The sequence below is a fragment of the Talpa occidentalis genome, unplaced genomic scaffold (genome assembly GCF_014898055.3).
Source record: "Talpa occidentalis isolate TD23 unplaced genomic scaffold, MPIMG_talOcc4v2.1 talOcc4.12, whole genome shotgun sequence".
NCBI lineage: Eukaryota > Metazoa > Chordata > Mammalia > Eulipotyphla > Talpidae > Talpa > Talpa occidentalis.
The window spans coordinates 54,914,278-54,934,028 of record NW_023601212.1 but is presented as its reverse complement, the minus strand read 5'-3'; the positions used below and the strand labels follow the sequence as shown (position 1 = coordinate 54,934,028).

The window sequence follows — 19,751 nt, the reverse complement described above, 5'->3', positions numbered from 1 at the left end:
TGATTTTTTTTTTTTTTTTTTGGTGGCATCGCTTTCTTTTTGAGATTAGATTTAAAAATCGTTCATGAGTAATAGCACTGACTTCAAGTTAATAAGCTTCATTTCATTCATAATTTTCATGTCTAAATTGGTACAGTAAAATTATTAAAGAGTTTCTCTTTGGTTTTGGATGTGTTTTAAAATATAAAATGCTTTCGTACACATAAAATTTTATTTCTTTTCATGTTACCATGAAATACATTTTTTGCGTAAGAATGGAATGGTCTTCCATATTATATGGAATACCTGTGGGGATTATTTGTTTGTATTTAAGAATTAGATTCTGAGACTTAATAGGACCATCATTCAGCGAAAAGGTATAGAGGACTGGAACATTAGTTCTACAGTCCTGTGTAAGAGATGGATAGTAATAGGGTGGGGGAAAGGGTAAGAGGAATGGTAAAGTGCTGTGGACAGAGGAGAAGCTACTACATTGTGTGAAGTATTCAGTAAGGGCTTCCAATGAAAGAAAAAGTAGTTGTCTGTTTCCTTAACAGCCTCTAGGTCTGCTAAGTTATTGAATATGGATGGAAACTGCAAAATTATTTTTCCGTTTTTACCCTCAAAAGGTGGTAAGTGCTTCTGCTTTTAAAAAATTCAAATATACACATATCCTGAAAAATCTGCTTATTCAGGACCGATGTTCCTTCTCAGAGTTTGCCTGTGTTAACACTTACGTATCAGGGAAACTTTTCTAGTGAAAATTTTATATTTTAGGGCTCAAAGTAATCCCGGCTTACAAACTATAAGACATCTTTATGGGAGATACGTTCCCCATATTGGGTAGTAAAGGCTCTTGTTTATAGGACTTTTTTTTTTTTTTTTATCAGTATATCTTGTTTGTTGTGTTCAGTTCTCTTTAAGACTAGAGGTACCCTTAGGCAAACTCTAGTTTAGCTCTTCTTTCATATCAGCGGGGGACATTGTGTTCTTTGCGATCATCATCCTGTCTCCAATATTCCAGATGCCAGACCGGTACCAAGTGTTACATAGTTTCTTCTGAATTTCCAGGATTATATTAGGTAAACCTTAGCATATGTGAAAATAATTGTTGAGTTTTACATTTTGTATATAAAATGAGGTAAGGCTAAATTCTCAGGTTATTTGTGTTTGTATATCTTAACTAATATGCAATTGATTATTGTGAACATTTACTTGGAACAATGTAATAAGTGTTTTAAAGTTAGAATGTTTTCTACTTTTCCTAACCTGGTTCCAACTAAATTTGTCTATATTGATACTAGATAGTATCTATCTAGTATTGATAGATAGTATCTATTGGTAGTAGATAGTATCTAGTATTGATACTAGATGGATAGTTGAGAAAAGGTTGACTTTTCTCAACCTTGCAGACATAGGTGATTGTTACATAGACTCTGATAGAGTGAGGAGAACTGAGGTAGAGCATAGATAAGGAAAACATTCCCTATGAGAATCAGAATGAAGTAATTTCTTTTATCTTCTATCCCTAGTGCTTGGCACTAATAGGAAACCAATAAAGACAGAGCTGAATGAGTTTATGGATTGAATGAGAACACTGTCAATAAATAGAAAAGGAAAGTTTGCTGCTGGAAGATAATTGAGAATTTGCTATTTCAAAATAGCTTATTTGTGTATATACCATAAGTCAGTGATTCTCAAACCTTTTGGTGTCAAGTCTACTTATATTCTTGAGTTGTTGTCAAAGAACTTTATCTGTGCTTTATCTACTAATATTTACTGTATTAGAAATTTTAAACATTAATTTAACAGTAAAAAAGGTTGAGTGGGAAGAGTGGCATTGGTGACTTTTCCCCCACATTTTATGAAATGTGTGGTTTAATAGACAACATTGGGATTCTCATACCTGCTTTTGCTTTCAGTCTTTTGTGATAGCATATGTCATGTAGCCTTTGGGAAACTCCACTGTACACATTCATAAGAGAATGAGAGTGGAAAATGACAATTAGTATCTTATTACTAGGGAAATAATTTTGACTCAAAACCCCCTCACTCACCACCCACCCAAGAAAAAGGTCTCATAGACCCTCAGAGATCTTTAGACCACACTCTGAGAACTGGTGGCATAGATTATAAATTCAGAGTCGGAAAGGGCCTTTGAAAATTTTTGGCTTGTGTAACTGGATGATTGAGATAGGAAATTCCTCAAATTTGTTATGGGAGTATAATCATGAGGTGACTGAAAATGTCCATTAGACTTGGTGATGAGGTGGTCTTTGGTGATTATAGTGAGAGCTGTTGGGGAGAAAAGGCGGTGGCAGCCACACTGGAATTGCTTGAAGAATGATTGAAAAGTATCTCTAAATGGAGATTGGAGTGTGTTCAACTTTTTTGAGACATTTGTGAAGGAAAAAGAGCAGTAATGGAGAAAGGTGCTGGATTGAGGGAGGGACTTTTGGTTTCTTTGTTGTTTTTTAGTGTTCAACCTGCTTGACTTTTCAACAGCATTCATTACAGTTGACTACTCTCTTAAAACTCTTTTCCCATGGCTTCCAACCACACACTGATTTTCTACCTCCTCTCTACTTTTTTTTCTCATCTCCTTTGCTAGCTAATCTTTCTCTTTTAAATCTAGAGATTCAAGAGAATATGACTTTGGGCCTTTTCCTGGATGACCTCACCCATGCCTAAGACTTCTAAAACCATTTACAGGCCAATGACTGCCCAAACTCCAGTCTAGATCTTCTTTGATATCCTAGCCCGCATATCATAGTGCTGGATTGAGGGATGTTTCGTTTTTTTTTTTTTTTTTTTTTTTTTAAGATTTATTTATGTATACAAGAACTGGGGTGTAGACCAGAGGTGCAGGGGTTGAGGGGATTTACCAGAGACAGAGTGGGGAGCAGAACAGGTGTATCCACTGAAATAAACTTCTGAGGGGGGGCAGTGGGAGAGACAGGAGAGGTCTGCTGTGCCATGTGGGTTAGCTCCTTGGTCAGCCAGGGATCAAACTCCTGCTGCAGTGGTTGGCGATAGCTTGATAGCTCTGTGTCTTTAACCCCTGCGCCACCAGGGAGGCCCTCTTAAATTTCTTGATTGCTGTTAGTTTCCTGTGAACCTTTGTACCTCCCTTCCGATTTGAACATTTTGGTGATACTTGAAATGTGGACTCCTTGTTGGCTTTTAAAGTTTTTTTAGTTGCATCCTTGTTTGATTTATAGGTGTGTCTGCTTTTTATTTATATCACTTTAGCCAGATTTTTAAAAGATGATGTAGCTTTAGTAAAATTGTTTCCATTTTCTATTGGCAAGTTAGAGTCATCCTTAGTTAATTCTTAGGAGTTTATTATTGTTTTGAACTTCCATTTATGTTTTACATGACCATGTCAAATATGATTTGTTTTTAGTCTTTGTAATATATAATAGTTTATGCTTTGACTTTTGCATGAAACACTTTGTTTACAGGATGCAACACTGTAAAATGGATACTAGAATGTAATTCTTGAGTTACCTGAATGATTAATGAAAGTATTCTTGTTTTCTGAAATGTAAGAAACTTAAAAGAGACAAAGTTCAATAAAGTAATAGCTATTGATTTATGAAAACTGTGGTCAGGGCATATAAGAGGAGTGGCCATCACTTGATCCTTAAAAACACAGATGTGGTCACATCAGAAACCCTGCATGATCTTGTTCCTTTCCTTCTCAGGCTTCATCATTTGCTACTTCCCCTTTCCAACATAGGGTGCTTTGTGTTTTCTTAAACTATGTCATATTTTTTTTGCCTCAGAGCCACTGTATATGTTGTTCCTACTGCCTGGAACACTTTTCCTGTCTTATATAACCCCTTCATTTGTCCTTTCATTCACAGATTAAATGACATTTCCTTCTTTACTTCCCAGGTTAGATGAATTCTTTTATATATATCATATACATCCATCTATCTATCTATCTATCTATCTATCTATCTATCTATCTATCTATCTATCTATCTATCTATCTATCTATCTCTATCTCTATCTATCTATCTATCTATCTATCTATCTATCTATCTATCTATCTATCTATCTATCTATCTATCTATCTTTCTCTTGCATTTTTCCCTAAATATTTTCATTCCATTGTAGTATTTGTTGAATATCCCATTCTGAGCAAGCCATTAGACTTCTTTAGTGTGGGAACCATGTTTATTCTTTTCACTACTGTATCTCCCTCCACTGCTTTCAGTATTCATTCCTAATATATACTTGGCATTTCAACAATTTTTTTTAAGAGAATTCTTTTTCTTAAAGATTTATTTATCCAAGAACTGGGGGACAGACCAGAGGTGCAGGAGGGTGAGAGGATTCACCAGAGACAGAGTGGGGAGCAGAACAGGCAGACTACAGAAAACACTGCTGCGGGGAGCAGTGGGAGAGGCAGGAGAGGTCTACTGTGCCATGTGGGTATCTGCCTGGCCGGCCGGGAATCAAACCTGTGCTGCAGAGGCTGCGGACAGCTTCACAGTGCTGTGCTCAACTTGCTGCGCCATTGGGAAAGCCCTTCAACAAATATTTTTTATATGAATGGATGGCATGGGTCATATTGAGGAAAGGGTTTTACATGAAAGTAGAAGAATATAATCTGATGCAGTAATGGGAGTACCAAGAAGTTTGCTGAAACATCTTATCTGCTCTGTTTGGGGGGTGGGAGTGAGGAATAAAAATGCTTCACATCTGTAGATGCTTGTGAGGACATCCTGTCCTTTAGACTGAGTTTATGCCCAGTTAACAATTGAGGCACGTAAGTTAAAGGTGCATTCTCTAAGGAAGTTAACATGCAGTGAAGTTCCTAAAATAGCTCTACAGTAGAAGACATAATCTAGGTGGAAAAGCAAGGTTATTTTATGATGATGAAATTATGAGAAAGAATACAGCACTGTGTTATAGATGGTGGGTGAATTTGAATATTATACGAATGAACATTAGAGGCCTTCAGAAGTTTGAGAGAACTAGCTATATTTAATTTAATGTCTTAATAGCTTACTGATCTTGGACTAGTTCCGAAGTCTGATGCTATCAGTAACGTGGTAGTGTACTTGGAGATGGGCTTGGTTCCAGAACTCAGAGAAAGATATAGGACAAAGATATGATGGCATTTAGGAAATAGGTGATGTATGTGAAATTATCTTTGAAGAAGGAACCTGAAAAGAACCGGCCTAGGAATGGAACCTTTGGAAATGTTACACTGATGACTTGGGCAAAAATAGAGATGCTATCAGTCAAGGGAAAAAAAAACATTGTGGGAAATAGGAGAGAGATATTTCATTGATCCCCAAAATAGTGAGAGTTTCCAAGATGAAAGCTTGAATCTCCAAATGTTAATAAGCTAGTGTTATAATATTCAGCTGGAAAATTGTGTTACAAGAAAGGTATATTACTTAGAATTTCTGGACAGATAGAAATTTTTATTGCTTATTTTCTAAGACCAAAAAGTAAAGCTGTGAATCAGGAAAAAGTAATTTTTTAGACTATAGATTTTTGGTTTAGAAAAAGTTTGGGGGACCTCCCTGATGGTGCAAGAGGTTAAGTCACAGCACCATGAAGCTCTCTGCAGCCACTGCAGCATGAGTTGGATCCCCGGCCAGGGAGCTAACCGACATGGTGCAGAGGAACCTCTCCTGTCTCACCCACTGCAATGTATTTCAGTCAGTCTGCCTGTTCTGTTCCCCATTCTGTCTCTGGTGAATCCTCTCACCCCCTGCACCTCTGACCTGTACTCTAGTTCCTTGAATTTCATTTATAAATTCCTTGAATTTTATTATTAACCTGGAGAAGTACATGTGTACTAAATTGTGAAACTGTAGAAGGTAGAACTGTTTTTCTTCCTTTTCTATAACACAGTGCTTCTCACAGTAGGTACCCCCAAGATGTTATTTTGTCATATGCAGTTACTTGTGTATTGATGTGAAATAGGCTATTACCATAATAAACTATTGGTATGCAAGTTTACTTTACCTGTTCTCAGTCTTAAAAGGCAAAGATTTTTTACATTGATTAAAAAATAAATCCTCTCTTCTATGTACAAGATTATCTACAATCAATGTCCCAGAAAGCTGAGAATTAAAAGGATTGGTCAGGTGCAATAAAATTAAGCCAAACTTGCATTTTATTAATAGCATATAAAATAGAACTAAATACCAAAACACATTTCTCTGGGAACAAAGGTAATTTTTTATTGAAGAAATATAAAATCGATTGCTTTTAGGATAGTTTAGTCACATGCCTGGAGTCAGGAATCCTCAGTTCTTTGCTGCATAGACCTCTTCATAAGGCTGCTTGATTGTCTTCGTGACATGGCTGTTGGATCCTTTAGAGAGAACAAACAATGCCTAGTCTTGAAAGTAACATATTGTCACTTCAGCTACATTTGATTTAAAAGGGAGTCACTAAGTCCAACTTATATTCATTATGCGAAAAACTTAAGTTCCATTTCTTAAAGGACTTTCTGCTTGTGGATGTGTTTTAAAGCCATCACAAGTGTTCAGCAGTTAAGTAGGATAAAAAAAATTGATTATTTGTTTTGGTAAAATATATATAACATAAAATTTCCCATTTTAACCACTACTCAGTGTATAATTTGGTGGTATTAAGTACATTCACATCATTGTACAGCCATCACAATATTCATATCCAGAATTCTTTTCATTTTACAAAGCTGAAACTATATCTATTAAATAATAACTCCCTATTTTCCCCCTTCCCTCTGCCATGCTACCACTGTTTTCTGTCCTGATCTGCTTATGTTGGCTAGATAGCTTGTTGACAAAAGTTATATTTTCCCATGAATATGGAGGAATTATTTTGTTAGAAAGGTTACATAACAGCAACACAGAATGTTTGGGAAATACAGAAGGGAAAACTCATTCCTAGTCTCAGAATCCTAACACAATCTTTAAGATATTCTGCTATACCATATTACATTCCCATGAGCAGGGCACAAGAGTTCCAGTTTTTCCACATCTTCATCAAAGCTTGTTATTTTTGTTAGTAGTTGACTTCTGGTTGGTGTGAAGTGATCATAATATAATTTTTAATGGTTTAGTTTTCCAAGGAAAAATAAAGTTATTGGATGATCAGGAACTCTCAAGAAGGTATAAATATAACTTTAGAGATGATAAAATTCAAATGAATGCTGATTATGTGATTGCAGGTAAATTGGCAGGATGAGGAGCAGCAAATCAAAAGAGGTGCCTTTACCAAATTCAAGGAACTTTCAAAACAAGGAGACTGTTCAAGGTATGATCTTTTTTTTTTTTTTTTTTTTTTTTTTTTTTTTTTTAATGGAACTAAATCCCTTGGTTAGGTCATGTTTATAAAAGTCAAGGCTAATCAATAAATGAATGAAAGTTATATATGAGCTTTGGTTTATTGAAAGTGGATAAATTTAAGAATTCAGTTTTGTCTTAAATACACAGGGTACTTCACCTTCAAAGGTAACCTATGGTAAACTGTTTTGTAAAGGAAAAATAATTTTTTTAAAAGATTCAAGTGTGTGCCTATGTATAGTTTTATATAATTTCTTAGAAGTTCTGACTTAATATCATTAAGTAGTATAAAGTAGCTCCTAATATAGTTATAGACCTATAGTGCACAGATAACAAAAGCAATAGCCTTATTAAACTCTTTTTTAAAATGATTAATTGGAGATATCAGTAACTTTAATTTAGGGCATGATATTTTTTGAGAGGATATTGACAAACAATAGAGTACATCTGAAGGAACATTGGTGGGTTTGTGAGGGATCTGAAAATCAAGTCACATAAAGTGAATTTGGAAGAAATGAAAATTTTTATCCTAGAGAGATATTATATTTGGTTCCATATAATATCAAAGGAAATTAATTGTTTTATACTATTTGAAGGGCTGTTAACTGAAAAACTTAAATAGATTTTACCTTTATTTCTCTCTATTAGTAGATGGAAGCCTGGAGTAGTTTTCTAATCTTTTAATCTTCTAATTTTCTAATTTTTTCATATCAGTGTGAAATACAATACAAAATTTTGTTTTTGTTCAGCTTATTAGGGTAAGTTGAGAATACTTATTATTGGAGATACTGATAGGGGTGTATGTGGGGATGTCAATCCAGCTATCCTGAGGATGAATAGAATTAGTGTCTAATACAACTCTGAACCATGTATTGGGTTCTCAACGTTAAAGGATAGGAAAACAACCACATTTTGGTTCCATATAAAAAGCACTTGCTGAGGAATGGTTCTGCCTAATAAAGTGGTTCTTAAACTTATGTGTGCATTTGGGAGCCTATTAAAATGCAAATTATGAGGTTCATTTCAGAAATTTCAGATTCAGTAAATATCACTCTTCCCCTGGCAGACATAACCACACCATGGGATGCACTTTCGCAGACCAAGGCTGCTGTAAGTAGTTATGGTTTCTTTTTATTTATTTCCATTTATTTATTTGGTTTAAAATTGATAGGAAAATAAAGTTAAACATTTTCATAAGAAGTTGTATAGTAGAAAATTAACGTAAATGACAACTATTAAGTAGTAAAAGGATAATCAGTACTCTACCTTAAGATGTCAGGAATATAAATATAATGGCATATAAAATATTAAAATAATTTGGGCTATTTATTTTCCATTAATAAATTTGCTCATTTGAAATATTGAAATGAAGATTTAAAACATAAAATTAATTGGGGAAGGTGGCAATATGTCTTTTTTTAGAAAGCTCCAAGTCAGAGACAATGAAACAAACGGTTTCTCCTTGAGTGGACTGTTACTCTTTTTTTGAGGCAATCACAGACTGTTTTCTCTCAGTACTACTGAAGAAGAATGACTATTGGCAGCTTGTTCTCACTTGTGTTCTATAAAATCTTGTCTAGGGTTTAGGAATCCAAATTTGGCAAATGATACATAGTCCTTTCAAAGGGAGATCCTTTCTCTTTTCTTTGCTTGCTAGGCAGATTATTCTTCTAATATGTCCTTGTTTTATTTTTTAGCCTACCTAAATTTGAATCACCTCTTTACTGTCTGAATATGGTATTTTCTGTCCTCTAATCTTTTGAATTGTTTGGAAAATGACGAAAAGTACTATAATCTAGATTTGGTAATAACACAGGGTCAAAGTTTCACCCTATGAGTATAGCAATATACTATCTCTACTACATAAATATTACACATCTATAATGTAGGAATAGTTTATATCTCTCAATTTAATTTAGAGTTAAACTAATTAAAAACTGATCTGTTAATAGTTGTTTTTCAAAACTAATGGTTTTTTAAAAAGAATGTTTAAGGGTGATACAGGGTTCATAATATAAATGGGGATAAAGTGTGATACAGAACTATTAATATATAAAGAATTTATAAAGAAGTATTCTAATTGTGTGAGTGTCCTGACTATTCAGGAGAAAGTGCTTTTTAAAATCTTTGAGAACATGGTGGTTATACCAGAAATAGACTTATGTTGTAAGGTACATGGAAACTTGAATTCTACCCTTATTGTGAAACTTATTTTATAGACATAAGATTATGCAAAGTTGTGGCTGTTTAAATAGTCCTAAATTTTAGTAGAGCTCATTTGTTCTTTCCTCATTTTTGCATGTTAAGTGGGAATGTACAAGACATATAGTATAAGATTTACAACATATAATGTCAGAAAATTTACTGTTTTTAAAAAATGTCCCTAAGACAAATAGAAACTCTCGATATTCTTTAGAATCTTTTCAATTTTCTTGTACAAATTTGAGCAGCATTGTACCGGTTGTTATTAGCTGAAATAATAAATAATGAAAAAATAAATATTGCAAAGAAAGCATTCCTGACTTGTTTTTTCTTTGAAGAAAGGTATTTTACAATATAATTTTAAATCACTATGTAAATTGAAGGTAATTGGATTATTTACAGAATTAATCTATTTGTTGTAATGGTGTTTAAACTTTAGCTGAGACACATTGAAAACAAATTAGAAGTAACTCCTACAAGTACAGCTGTGTTTGATTCTGTCATGGATGCCAAGAAACCTTCTTCAAGTGCTACCCGAAAAATAAGTAGAAAAGGTATGAACTTATTTTCAGAGATGTAAGTATATTGCATATAAATTTTTGATGTTTGTTTCAATTTAACTGCTTCTTATAGTCCCATGTTTGTTTGCTCTTTGTCAGAGATTATACCTCAACAGCATTTAATTTATTTCCTTTATGCTGAGTAACTGTGAAGCAGGCTTATATTCATTGACATTAGTTGACGTTTTACCTTTTTTTAAAAAAGATTTCTTTTTTATTTATGCATATAAGAACTAGGGTGTAGGCCAGAGGTTGGAGGGATAAGTGGATTCACCAGAGACAGAGTGGGGAGCAGAACAGGTGGATCAACTGAAATACACTGCTGAGCAGTGGGTGAGACAGGAGAGGTCTCCTGTGCCATGTGGGTTAGCTCCCTGGCCAGGGAATCAAACTCAGGCTGCAGTGGCTGGTTATAGCTTAACAGTGTGAGACTTAACCTCTGTACTACCAGGGAGACCTTGTTTTTTTGATTGGGGACTTTAGCCCCACTTTATCACTTTTATCAGTGAGTTTTTGTTCTTTTTAGTGATGAGAATTTGGGAATATCTCTTTTTTAAAAATTCACAGGTGTTTCATCACTTTGAAATTTAGTTGCCTTAATAAGACTTTATTTTTGTTGGCATTTAAAATTATAAATGTAATATCTGTCTTACATATACTAATACAAATTGACATAACACAAATATTTTCTTTGGTTGCTTTTTATGTATTTAATCTCATGGTTTCATAATTAGTGGGCTAAAACCTACAGATTGGTACTTTCTCCCCAAACTGATTTTTTAAAAACCTGTGAGTCTGTTGGGTTTTATCTGGTACTTCTTTTTTTTTAAAATGAGAGGGAATCTTTGATGTAAAGAAATTTTACATGTAAAATTTTATTTTGCATTGTTTGGTCAGAACACAGTCTTTATAAGCCAAGTTACTGTAACAGTCTAACCTGAGTTTTCCATCTACTTATATAATATCCAACTACACAACAAAAAGAAACAATTATGTTTTATAGCGTGTGTGTTCATAGATTTCCTTTTCCTTCAGATGGTAGATACCTGGATGATTCTTGGATTAATGCATCAACTTCCAAATCTGCCAAATCACGTAAAGAAAAATCTCGTAGTCCTCTCAGAGCTACCACCCTAGAGAGTAATGTAAAGAAGAATAATCGTGTGGAATTTCGTGAACCTTTGGTTTCTTACAGGTTAGTGTTTTTATAAAAAGTTATATGGGGTTAATCAGTAATATTTACAGTAGCCTTCTGGCTCTAATATTACTGTTTTACAAAAAGATAAAATGAAAATCTTCTATTCAGGGAAGAAAGAAGTATTAATGTTTGTCCCATGCCACCACCATTGTAATAAATAAATTTTCTACAAATTCCTGAGTCTCTGGAAGTGTGGGTTTTTACCCTCAATATCTCACATTGGGTATTCTACATAGTGAAACCTTGTTTAACTTAGTTTTCTTCTAATTTTTTTAGTTACTATGATTTAGTTACCTAAAATTTTTTTTTACTGAAAACATGAGGTGGTTTATTGTTTTACTTTATGCTGGTAACTCTATTCATCAACTTATTTAGTGAGATGTTCAAGATTAATGTATGAATTTTGATAGAATGGGTAATATAAAATGATCTCTATTTTTGTTAGCTGATAATTAACACTGAACCTTGTATTTCCTTGTTTCATTTATAAGCATTTTTAGTGTTTCAGAGTGTCAGTAAGTAAATCAAGTTATTTAATGATGATGCTTAGTAGTACTTGTTTTATTTGTACTCTTAAATTTGAAATTAAAAAGACTAGGTGATCCAGGTACATTATGAGTTCCATTTTTAATGTTTCATTTGATGCAATTTTGAAATATTTAGGTAAAAACATTTAGTAGGCAATTGGGTATGTTTCAGGGCTGGTATTATAAATTTATGAATTGTCAGTAGTGTTAAAGCTCTAAAAGTGGTGGAAAAATTACATATCAAGAAGGCAAGGACTTAATTTAGGCATAAGTTCATAGTTTAGAAAAAGGAGAAAGAAAAAATTGAAGACTAATCAGAGTTCAGAATCTTTAACCACACAAATATAAAGTTACTGACCCAGAAACAAAACCATTATCAGAATTGAAACTCAATTGCTATTTATATAATATGCTTCTTGCAAAGAATGCTATTTTGTATTTGAAATTGTGTAAATTATGTGTCTTCTTTTGAAAAAAAAAAAAAAATACCCATTGATAGCTTTTTGGCAGATTCCATTCATACTTAAAACTCATTTTTTATCACCTTCTGTATGAAACATTGCCATTCCATTCCCCAGGCTATTTAACCCTTCCTCTGTGATCCCTTCATACTATATAACTTCATCTGTTGTAGGATTTCATGTTGCATTATACTTTGACTTCTTATCAACCCAATTGATAAACCTATTAGTTTATATAAGACTGTCAATCTGTCTTATTCTCAAAGCATTAGCTTAATGCCTGTCATTTAGTAAGTATTCAATAAAAATATTTTTGTTTTATTATGAAATTTTTCACATTTACAGAATGGTTGAAAGAGTTGTATATAGTGAACGTATTTTACATGTACTCAGTAAATACTTAGTGAGTGAATGAAGGATTATGTAAAATGACTTTTTGTCAATTCACCTTCCCTTTTTAAGATTGAGGCATGATGTCTAACTTACTATTTTATGCTTTATTTTTTACATGTGTTAATTTTAGACCTAAATCATTTTAATTGAATAGTTGCATTCTAGTCAAGATAGTGAAATAATTACATTTTGTCTTGATCTTTAGTAGAAGGTACAGCACTCAGTTCTCAACCCCTATTTGTTTTATGTTGTAATAAAGTCATGGTCTTAAGAATTTTCATGCTATTTAGATTTTATATTCCTTTATTTGAAACATCTAGATCAGTACCCTAATATAGAACCACTAATATGAGCCACAGGTGTACTTTAAACACACACACACACACACACACACACACACACACATTTTGCATTCTTTTTGTTCTAAATCTTTAGAATCCGGTATGTAATTTACATTATAGCACATCTTAGTTTGACTTGCTACATTTCAAGTGTTCAGTATTCTATTTTTTAGAATAGAATCCATAGGCCCAGGTTGTTATGTCTGCTTTTATAATTTTGTTGGATTTTAAAAAAAATGCTCTTTTTAATCGCTGAGGTTCATTAACTTCCCTTTTAATGAACTGCTTATGTTCTTGAAGTACCTGTATTAGAATAGAAATAGTCTCTGAAGGAAACTTTTGCTAGTATTTTTATGAATACAGCTGTGGACCTTGTGATATGTATTTTGGCTGTTCCCGATCTTCTTTGCTTACTCTGGAATTTCTAGATATACTTTCCAGAGTTTTAGGTTGCCACAAATGTGGTCTGTGGTTCAGAGAGGATTACCTTTACTAAGCCACATTTATTTGGAGGAAAATATTTATTATATGTCCACTTTATTTCTATTCCCAATCTGTTAACTTAGCACATTATTTAGAGTTTACGCATGTGAAATGCCAGTATTTGAGAACTTTTTCCCTTGCATTTAAGATTTCATGGAGGAGTAAAATTTACGTTTTGGTAATAAGTAACAAATGAATATCCAAAGTCATATTATAATCCCATTTTCTGGGGTTCTTAAGAATGTCTCTTCATATATTTTTGCATATTTCTTATTTTATAATATGCAGATTATGATTTACATTATTTGCCATCTAATTTAATAGAGGGGGCATCCGGTCTTAACATTAGTAATGTTTATTGTTTTTAACGAACTGGAATTTCTAGGTTTTTGGGATCTCTACTGCTAGCTAAGAGCTCTCCATTTAGTTTGTATGACATGTTTTAGTTTGATGGTTTTTGTACTTTTTATCCAAAGCTTATTATTTTTTAATAATAGGGAAATCCATGGCACACCATCTAGCATAAGTCCCAGCCACGTAGAGTCAAAGCCTGTATATTGTATGGATGTTGATGAAGAAAAAGCCGAGAGTGGGAATCCATTGATATGCAATCGAGAAGAACGGAATATACGTTGCTATGATTTTGAGAGCTCTCAATCATCTGTCAATGACACAGTTGTTAGATTTTTAAATGATCGACCAGCAATTGATGCATTGCAAAATTCTGAATGTTTAATTAAAATGGCTGCTCCTATGAGAACTGAAGAAGAAAAGCCCAACAGAACAAAAGGAAATGAGAACATTCTGAAGGCTTCTGTGAGTAACATGGGTAACGACATTGATCCAAAAGTGTTACGGCTCACTGACTCTTCTCCATCCTCTACTAGTACTTCAAATTCCCAAAGATTAGATATCTTAAAGAGGCGGCAACATGATGCAAAACTGGAAAAACTCAAGGAGCGGATTAGAAAACAGTGGGAACACTCAGAGGAAACAAATGGCCGGGGCCAGAACCTGGGTCATCTTAATCACCCAGTAATGGTTGTTAATGTTGATAGCTCAGTGACAGCAAAAGTCAGGAAAGTGGCAGCAGCACCACCTGCTCCAATGTATAAAGGTTTGTATTCAGTTTTTGTATCTCTCTCGCTCTCTCCCTCTGCCTCTTTGTCCCCTTTTCTCTCTGGGAAGTATTTGAGTAGAGATAGCATCTTTAGAACAATGTGCTGTTGTCAAATCCAATCAAAATAAGAAATTAATTCAAAATGCATATTAAAAATACAAATTCTTAGATCCCACACTGGTCCTAAATCAGAATTTCTGGGAATAGAGTCCAGAATTGTAATTTTTAACAAGTCCCTCAGAAACTTTTAATAGTTTGTAATCCTCTATGTGAGCATATAACAAATTGAATAAACAGAAAAGGAGAGTACCATTATCAGAGAACTGGAAGAATATTGGTCTTATTCTGCCACTATATTTGGGTTGTTAATTAAAAGTAACATTTAAAAGATAGTTCACTCAATTCTAGTTAACATTTAAAGGATATTTTGATATTTATAGGATATTTTGATCGTGTTGTTAGATTGACTGTGAGTTTTTACAAGCTACGGTCATCCCCCTGCATATTTAAGAAAACAAATATTTAAATCAGATTTATACCCACACTGATAGATTTGCATTGAGAAAATGCTTTTCCTAGAGAATTTATTTTTAGCCAACTTGAGTTTTTATAGTCTTAAGGAGTTTGTATTTTTAAGTTCCTGAAGTTATTTTCACAGGATCATCCATGTAGTTTTTAAAAGAGTTGATTCATTGATCAGGTTAGTCTGTGTTAGTTTTGTTATTAAACTTCTGCCATTGTAGGTTTTCTTTTGTGGATAACTTCTGCAAGTCCAGTTTTTCTAGATAAACATGTGAAGATCAAAATATTGTCAAGATTTATTTCTTATGTTAATTATTAACAAACTAACACCATTTTTGCTCTAGTCAATTTTGTTTTGTGTTTTTCTATCAGGTCTAGTTTTTCTTTGACCAGTGTTGCAGTTTTTTGTAGTACTAAGGTGTCTTTAGTTATTTTTTCTCCAGAACAAATTTTACAGTTTATCGTTTGAGGAAGTATCAGCTTCATTTTGTGTTGCTTATTGTGTTTTGTTAGTGATATTCATAGTGAATTAGATAAAAATTGGATAATTTGCATTTTATTTTAGCTAATCTGTGATAAAATTGTGAGCAGTTCTCTTTAGTATACTGAAAAATTGCCTTGTTATCCAGTGTTGGCCTAATGTGTTGTTAATAAGCTGTCTACCCTACTAAAAGAACATAGCAAATGGTGTGGTCAAAATTTTACACACTTACCTGAGACCCATGTAAGACATATTGTATATTTAAGATTTATTCATTTTAGAAGTCAAAGTTTAAAACTCCAAAAGTTATTCCACAAAGATAACACAAATTATGATAGTTGGTTTGAATACATATTTATTAATTTATACAAATCTAAAAATTAAAAAGACACACTGAAGAACAAGAGTGACAACCATAAATATAAATTTCTATAGTTATATAAAGCTGACTAGCTTTTGCATATTCCTTACTTATTTTTAACATGCTAGTTGTTATACTAAAATATTTTATAAATAGAGCTTTTGGGGTTCATTTATGAAATGTAGCTTGCATTTGAAAAATCATAACAGAATATGTTTTCCTATGTCCCGAGCAATAGATTTATTTTTCCCAACAGTGAAGAATTGTTTTTTTTTTTTTTGACAACTTTTCAGTAATTTATTATGAAATCCTCTTTTAAAAACTTAGAGCTGCTCAACATCATTAGTTCTTAGGGAAACACAAATCAAAGCCACAATGAAATACTGTTTCACACCTATTAAGAGTGGCTATAACAAAAAAGGCAGACAAAACTAGTGTGGATGAGAATGTGGAGAAATTGGAACTCTCATACATTAATGGTGAGAATATAAGTGGCGAAGCTGCTTTAGAAAACTGGTTGGTGTTTCCTCTAAAAGTTAAACATAAGGTTACCATATGGCCCACCACTTGTACTCCTAGGTATAATATCTAAGGGAATTGAAAACATGTCCAGACAAAAACTTTTACATGAATGTTCATAGCAGAATTATTAATAATAGCTAAAATGTAGAAACAACCCAAATATCCATCAGCTCATGAATAAACAAATGTTGGTATTTCATATGATGAAATGTCATTCGACAATAAAAAGAAATAAAGCCATGATAGAAGTTATTCAGTGGGAGAACTTTGAAAACATTAGGTTAAGTGAAAGAAGCCAGATGTGAGAGACCACATATTGTATGACTACATTTATATGAAATATCCAAAATAGGCAAATTCTTAGGTAGAAAGTATATTAGTATTTTCTAGGAAATGGAGAGAATGGTGTGGGGAATGACTACTAATTGGTATAGGGCTTCTGTTCAGATGATGAAATGCTCTGGAATTTGGTTGCCGTGATAGTTGAATAACTTTGTAAATATACTAAAAAACAGTGTTATACTTTTTAAAAGAATGAATTTTATAGTATGTTAATTATATCTCACCAAAAAAATAAAAGTAACAAAACTTATAAAGCAACTTTGATAAGAATGTTCTGTATTGTTGGTATATATTAGGCTTCAATCCTTCAGAGACCAAGATTCGAACACCTGATGGCAAAGTGTGGCAGGAGGCTGAGTTTCAAAACATGAGTAGAGAAATTTATCGAGACCTAGCACTTCACTTTGCAGGTGAGAGAAAACTTTCTTAGCTTTTGCATTTTTTATCATATATACTGTCTGGCTTATAGTATTCAAACATAAAATCATCACCAAAGAGTTTTCCCTTTTTTAACTGCATGTATTCCAGAGTGGTGGAGGTTTCAGTCATAATGCTCTCAGCTTTTAGGCTTAGCTACAGGGTTAAAATTAGCATATGTGTTTGATGAGAGGGAAATTAGGCTATTTTTTTTTTTAAAGGTTGGGTTTTGTTTCTTTTTTTTTTTTTTTTTTTTTTAAAGATTTATTTATTTATTTATACAAGCACTGGGTACAGTAAGAAGCGCGGGAGGGCGAGAGAATTCACCAGAGTCAGAGCAGAGAGCAGAGCATGCAGACTGAGGAAGTACATTGCTGAAGGGGAGCAGCGGGCGGCAGGAGAGGTCTGCACGCCATGTGGGACCCTTACCCGGTGGTCAGGGATTGAACTGGCGCTGCAGAGGCTGTGGGCAGCTTCGCAGCCCAGTGCTCAACCGCTGCGCCACTGGGGAGGCCCAAAATTAGGCTATTTTTAAACTGAGGGACTTTCAGATGCCTGATTTGAAGGAAACAGCAATAGTATTGTTGTAGTTTACTTACTCTAGACCTCTGATTTTTAAACTGATCAGTAATTGGGCAGGCAGCAAATAAGATACTAACAAGAAGACAAATCAGAAAGAAAAATGAACATTATAGGAAGAACATGTTAGAGAATTGGAAAGAAGAGGAAGTTATGGAAGAGTGGAAGAGGAAAATAGGTCATAATAATTATGTTATTATTTATTGAATACCTACTATGATTGTGGGCAAGGTCTGGGTAGTCTTTTTATTTTTTAAGTTGGGGAGTGGAGACTCAATAATTTTTTCTCAAGGCTGCATACCCAAGATTCAGAGTCAGTCTGTCTGATTTTAAAGCCTGAGATCTTTATAGTAAGCCCCCATTAAGATTCTCTTAATAAATATTGTGTTCATTAAATGTTCAGTCCATTTTTCTTTTGTATTGGAACACTGTGCAAACTTTTTTTTTCCCTTGTGCAGAAGTGTAATATAATAGTTGAGAGCAAAGATTAGAATTAGTTTACAAGCCTTCAAATTTTGGCTCTGCTACTTATTACCTGTATATACTACCTGTTGTATAATATCTCATCTTTAGTTTTCTCATCTGTGAAATGGGAATAATAACAGTATACCTCATAAGACAGTATTATAGACTAATAGATTATATATCAAAGAATTCTTTTAGAGGTCTGCCTATTCTGCCTTCTGTCTTGTTTTGGGGGGTGAACTCTATCCTCCTTTCAAAGACCACCCTAATCTACTTATGTTTTAGATTCCATTTGATCTTTTATGTTTAAACATGTTATTTCAACTCTGTTTCCATTATTTTGCATCATCAAGTTTTTCCTCTTTACAAACCATCAATTCTGTATCCTCATCAACATATTTGAAACATGTTGTTATTTAAGCCATCGTGAAAGAATCCCTCTTTTGGCACTTGTCTCTTCAGCTACTGCCCCGTTTCTCCCTTATTAACAGCAAAAGTTAAAAACTTACTCATTGTCTTAAATTGTTCTCCTCCGTTTCATTCTTAAATTCTATTAGGTTTTTGCTCCTTTCTCTGTGGACTTCCATTTTCAAGATCGTCTGTGACTTCCATGTTGTTAAGCCCAATGTTTAATTCTCATTTGTCGATTTACTTGACCTCTCAGCAACATTGGACATTATTGATTCCTTCTTACTTAAAACACTTTACTTGACATCTAGGATCCCTATGTGGTTTTCCTCCTAAGTCTAGCAGCTCCTTTCAGTTGCTTCTTTTCCTAATTGACTCCCTGATCCCTGTAAACACTGGCATGCCCTGGTCTCAGAACTTGTATCTTTCTTTTTTTTTGCTTCCATTTACCTGATTTGATCCCTGCCCATCATTCTCTCCTTCCCCTCCCCTCTCTCTAACCTGTGGGTTTTTTTTTAATTTTAACTTTTGTTTCTCTACATACACATTAGGCAAGCTCATATATTTTCAGGGTTTAAAATAGTCTTTGTTAGAGCACCTGCACTCCTATGTTTATAGCAGCACTGTTTACAATAGCTAAGCTTTGGAAACAACCCAAATGCCCAAAAATAGATGACTGGATCAAGAAGATGTGGCACATATATACCATGGAATATTACTCAGCATTCAAAAAAGATAAACACATGCAATTTGCAGCAACATGGATGGCACTGGAAGGGATCATGCTCAGCGAAATAAGCCAAAAAGAAAAAGAAAAATACCGGATGGTCTCACTCATAGCAGGAATCTAGAAAACTTAAATAAGGGACCAGGAAAATGAATATAAGAAAGTGAAAATCAAAATCAACAAAAAACTATGAACCAGAGACACTTGTTGGGGGGTGGGGGGGCGGGAGGGGAAGGATTGGGGTCAGAATGGGGCGTTTGCAATTGTATGGGGGAATATAAAAATAAAATTTAATATTAAAAAAAAAAAAATAAAACATAAGAACAGCTTTTCATCAAAAAAAAAAAAAAAAAAAAATA

The 19,751-nt window shown here is 33.6% G+C and overlaps 1 protein-coding gene across 3 annotated transcripts in view; it reads left to right on the top strand.

Moving 5' to 3' along the window:
* The window catches only part of CEP350 (centrosomal protein 350), a 121,558-nt gene that overhangs the window by 7,053 nt on the left and 94,754 nt on the right, over positions 1 to 19,751 (top strand). For all 3 annotated transcript variants that reach the window (XM_037506353.2, XM_037506351.2, XM_037506352.2), the window contains exons 2-7: positions 7,169 to 7,254; positions 8,350 to 8,393; positions 9,925 to 10,039; positions 11,081 to 11,240; positions 13,946 to 14,565; positions 17,093 to 17,206. In XM_037506353.2, the coding sequence (XP_037362250.1) occupies positions 7,182 to 7,254; positions 8,350 to 8,393; positions 9,925 to 10,039; positions 11,081 to 11,240; positions 13,946 to 14,565; positions 17,093 to 17,206 (1,126 nt within the window). In that variant the 5' untranslated portion in view covers positions 7,169 to 7,181. The remainder of the gene's footprint in view (positions 1 to 7,168; positions 7,255 to 8,349; positions 8,394 to 9,924; positions 10,040 to 11,080; positions 11,241 to 13,945; positions 14,566 to 17,092; positions 17,207 to 19,751) is intronic.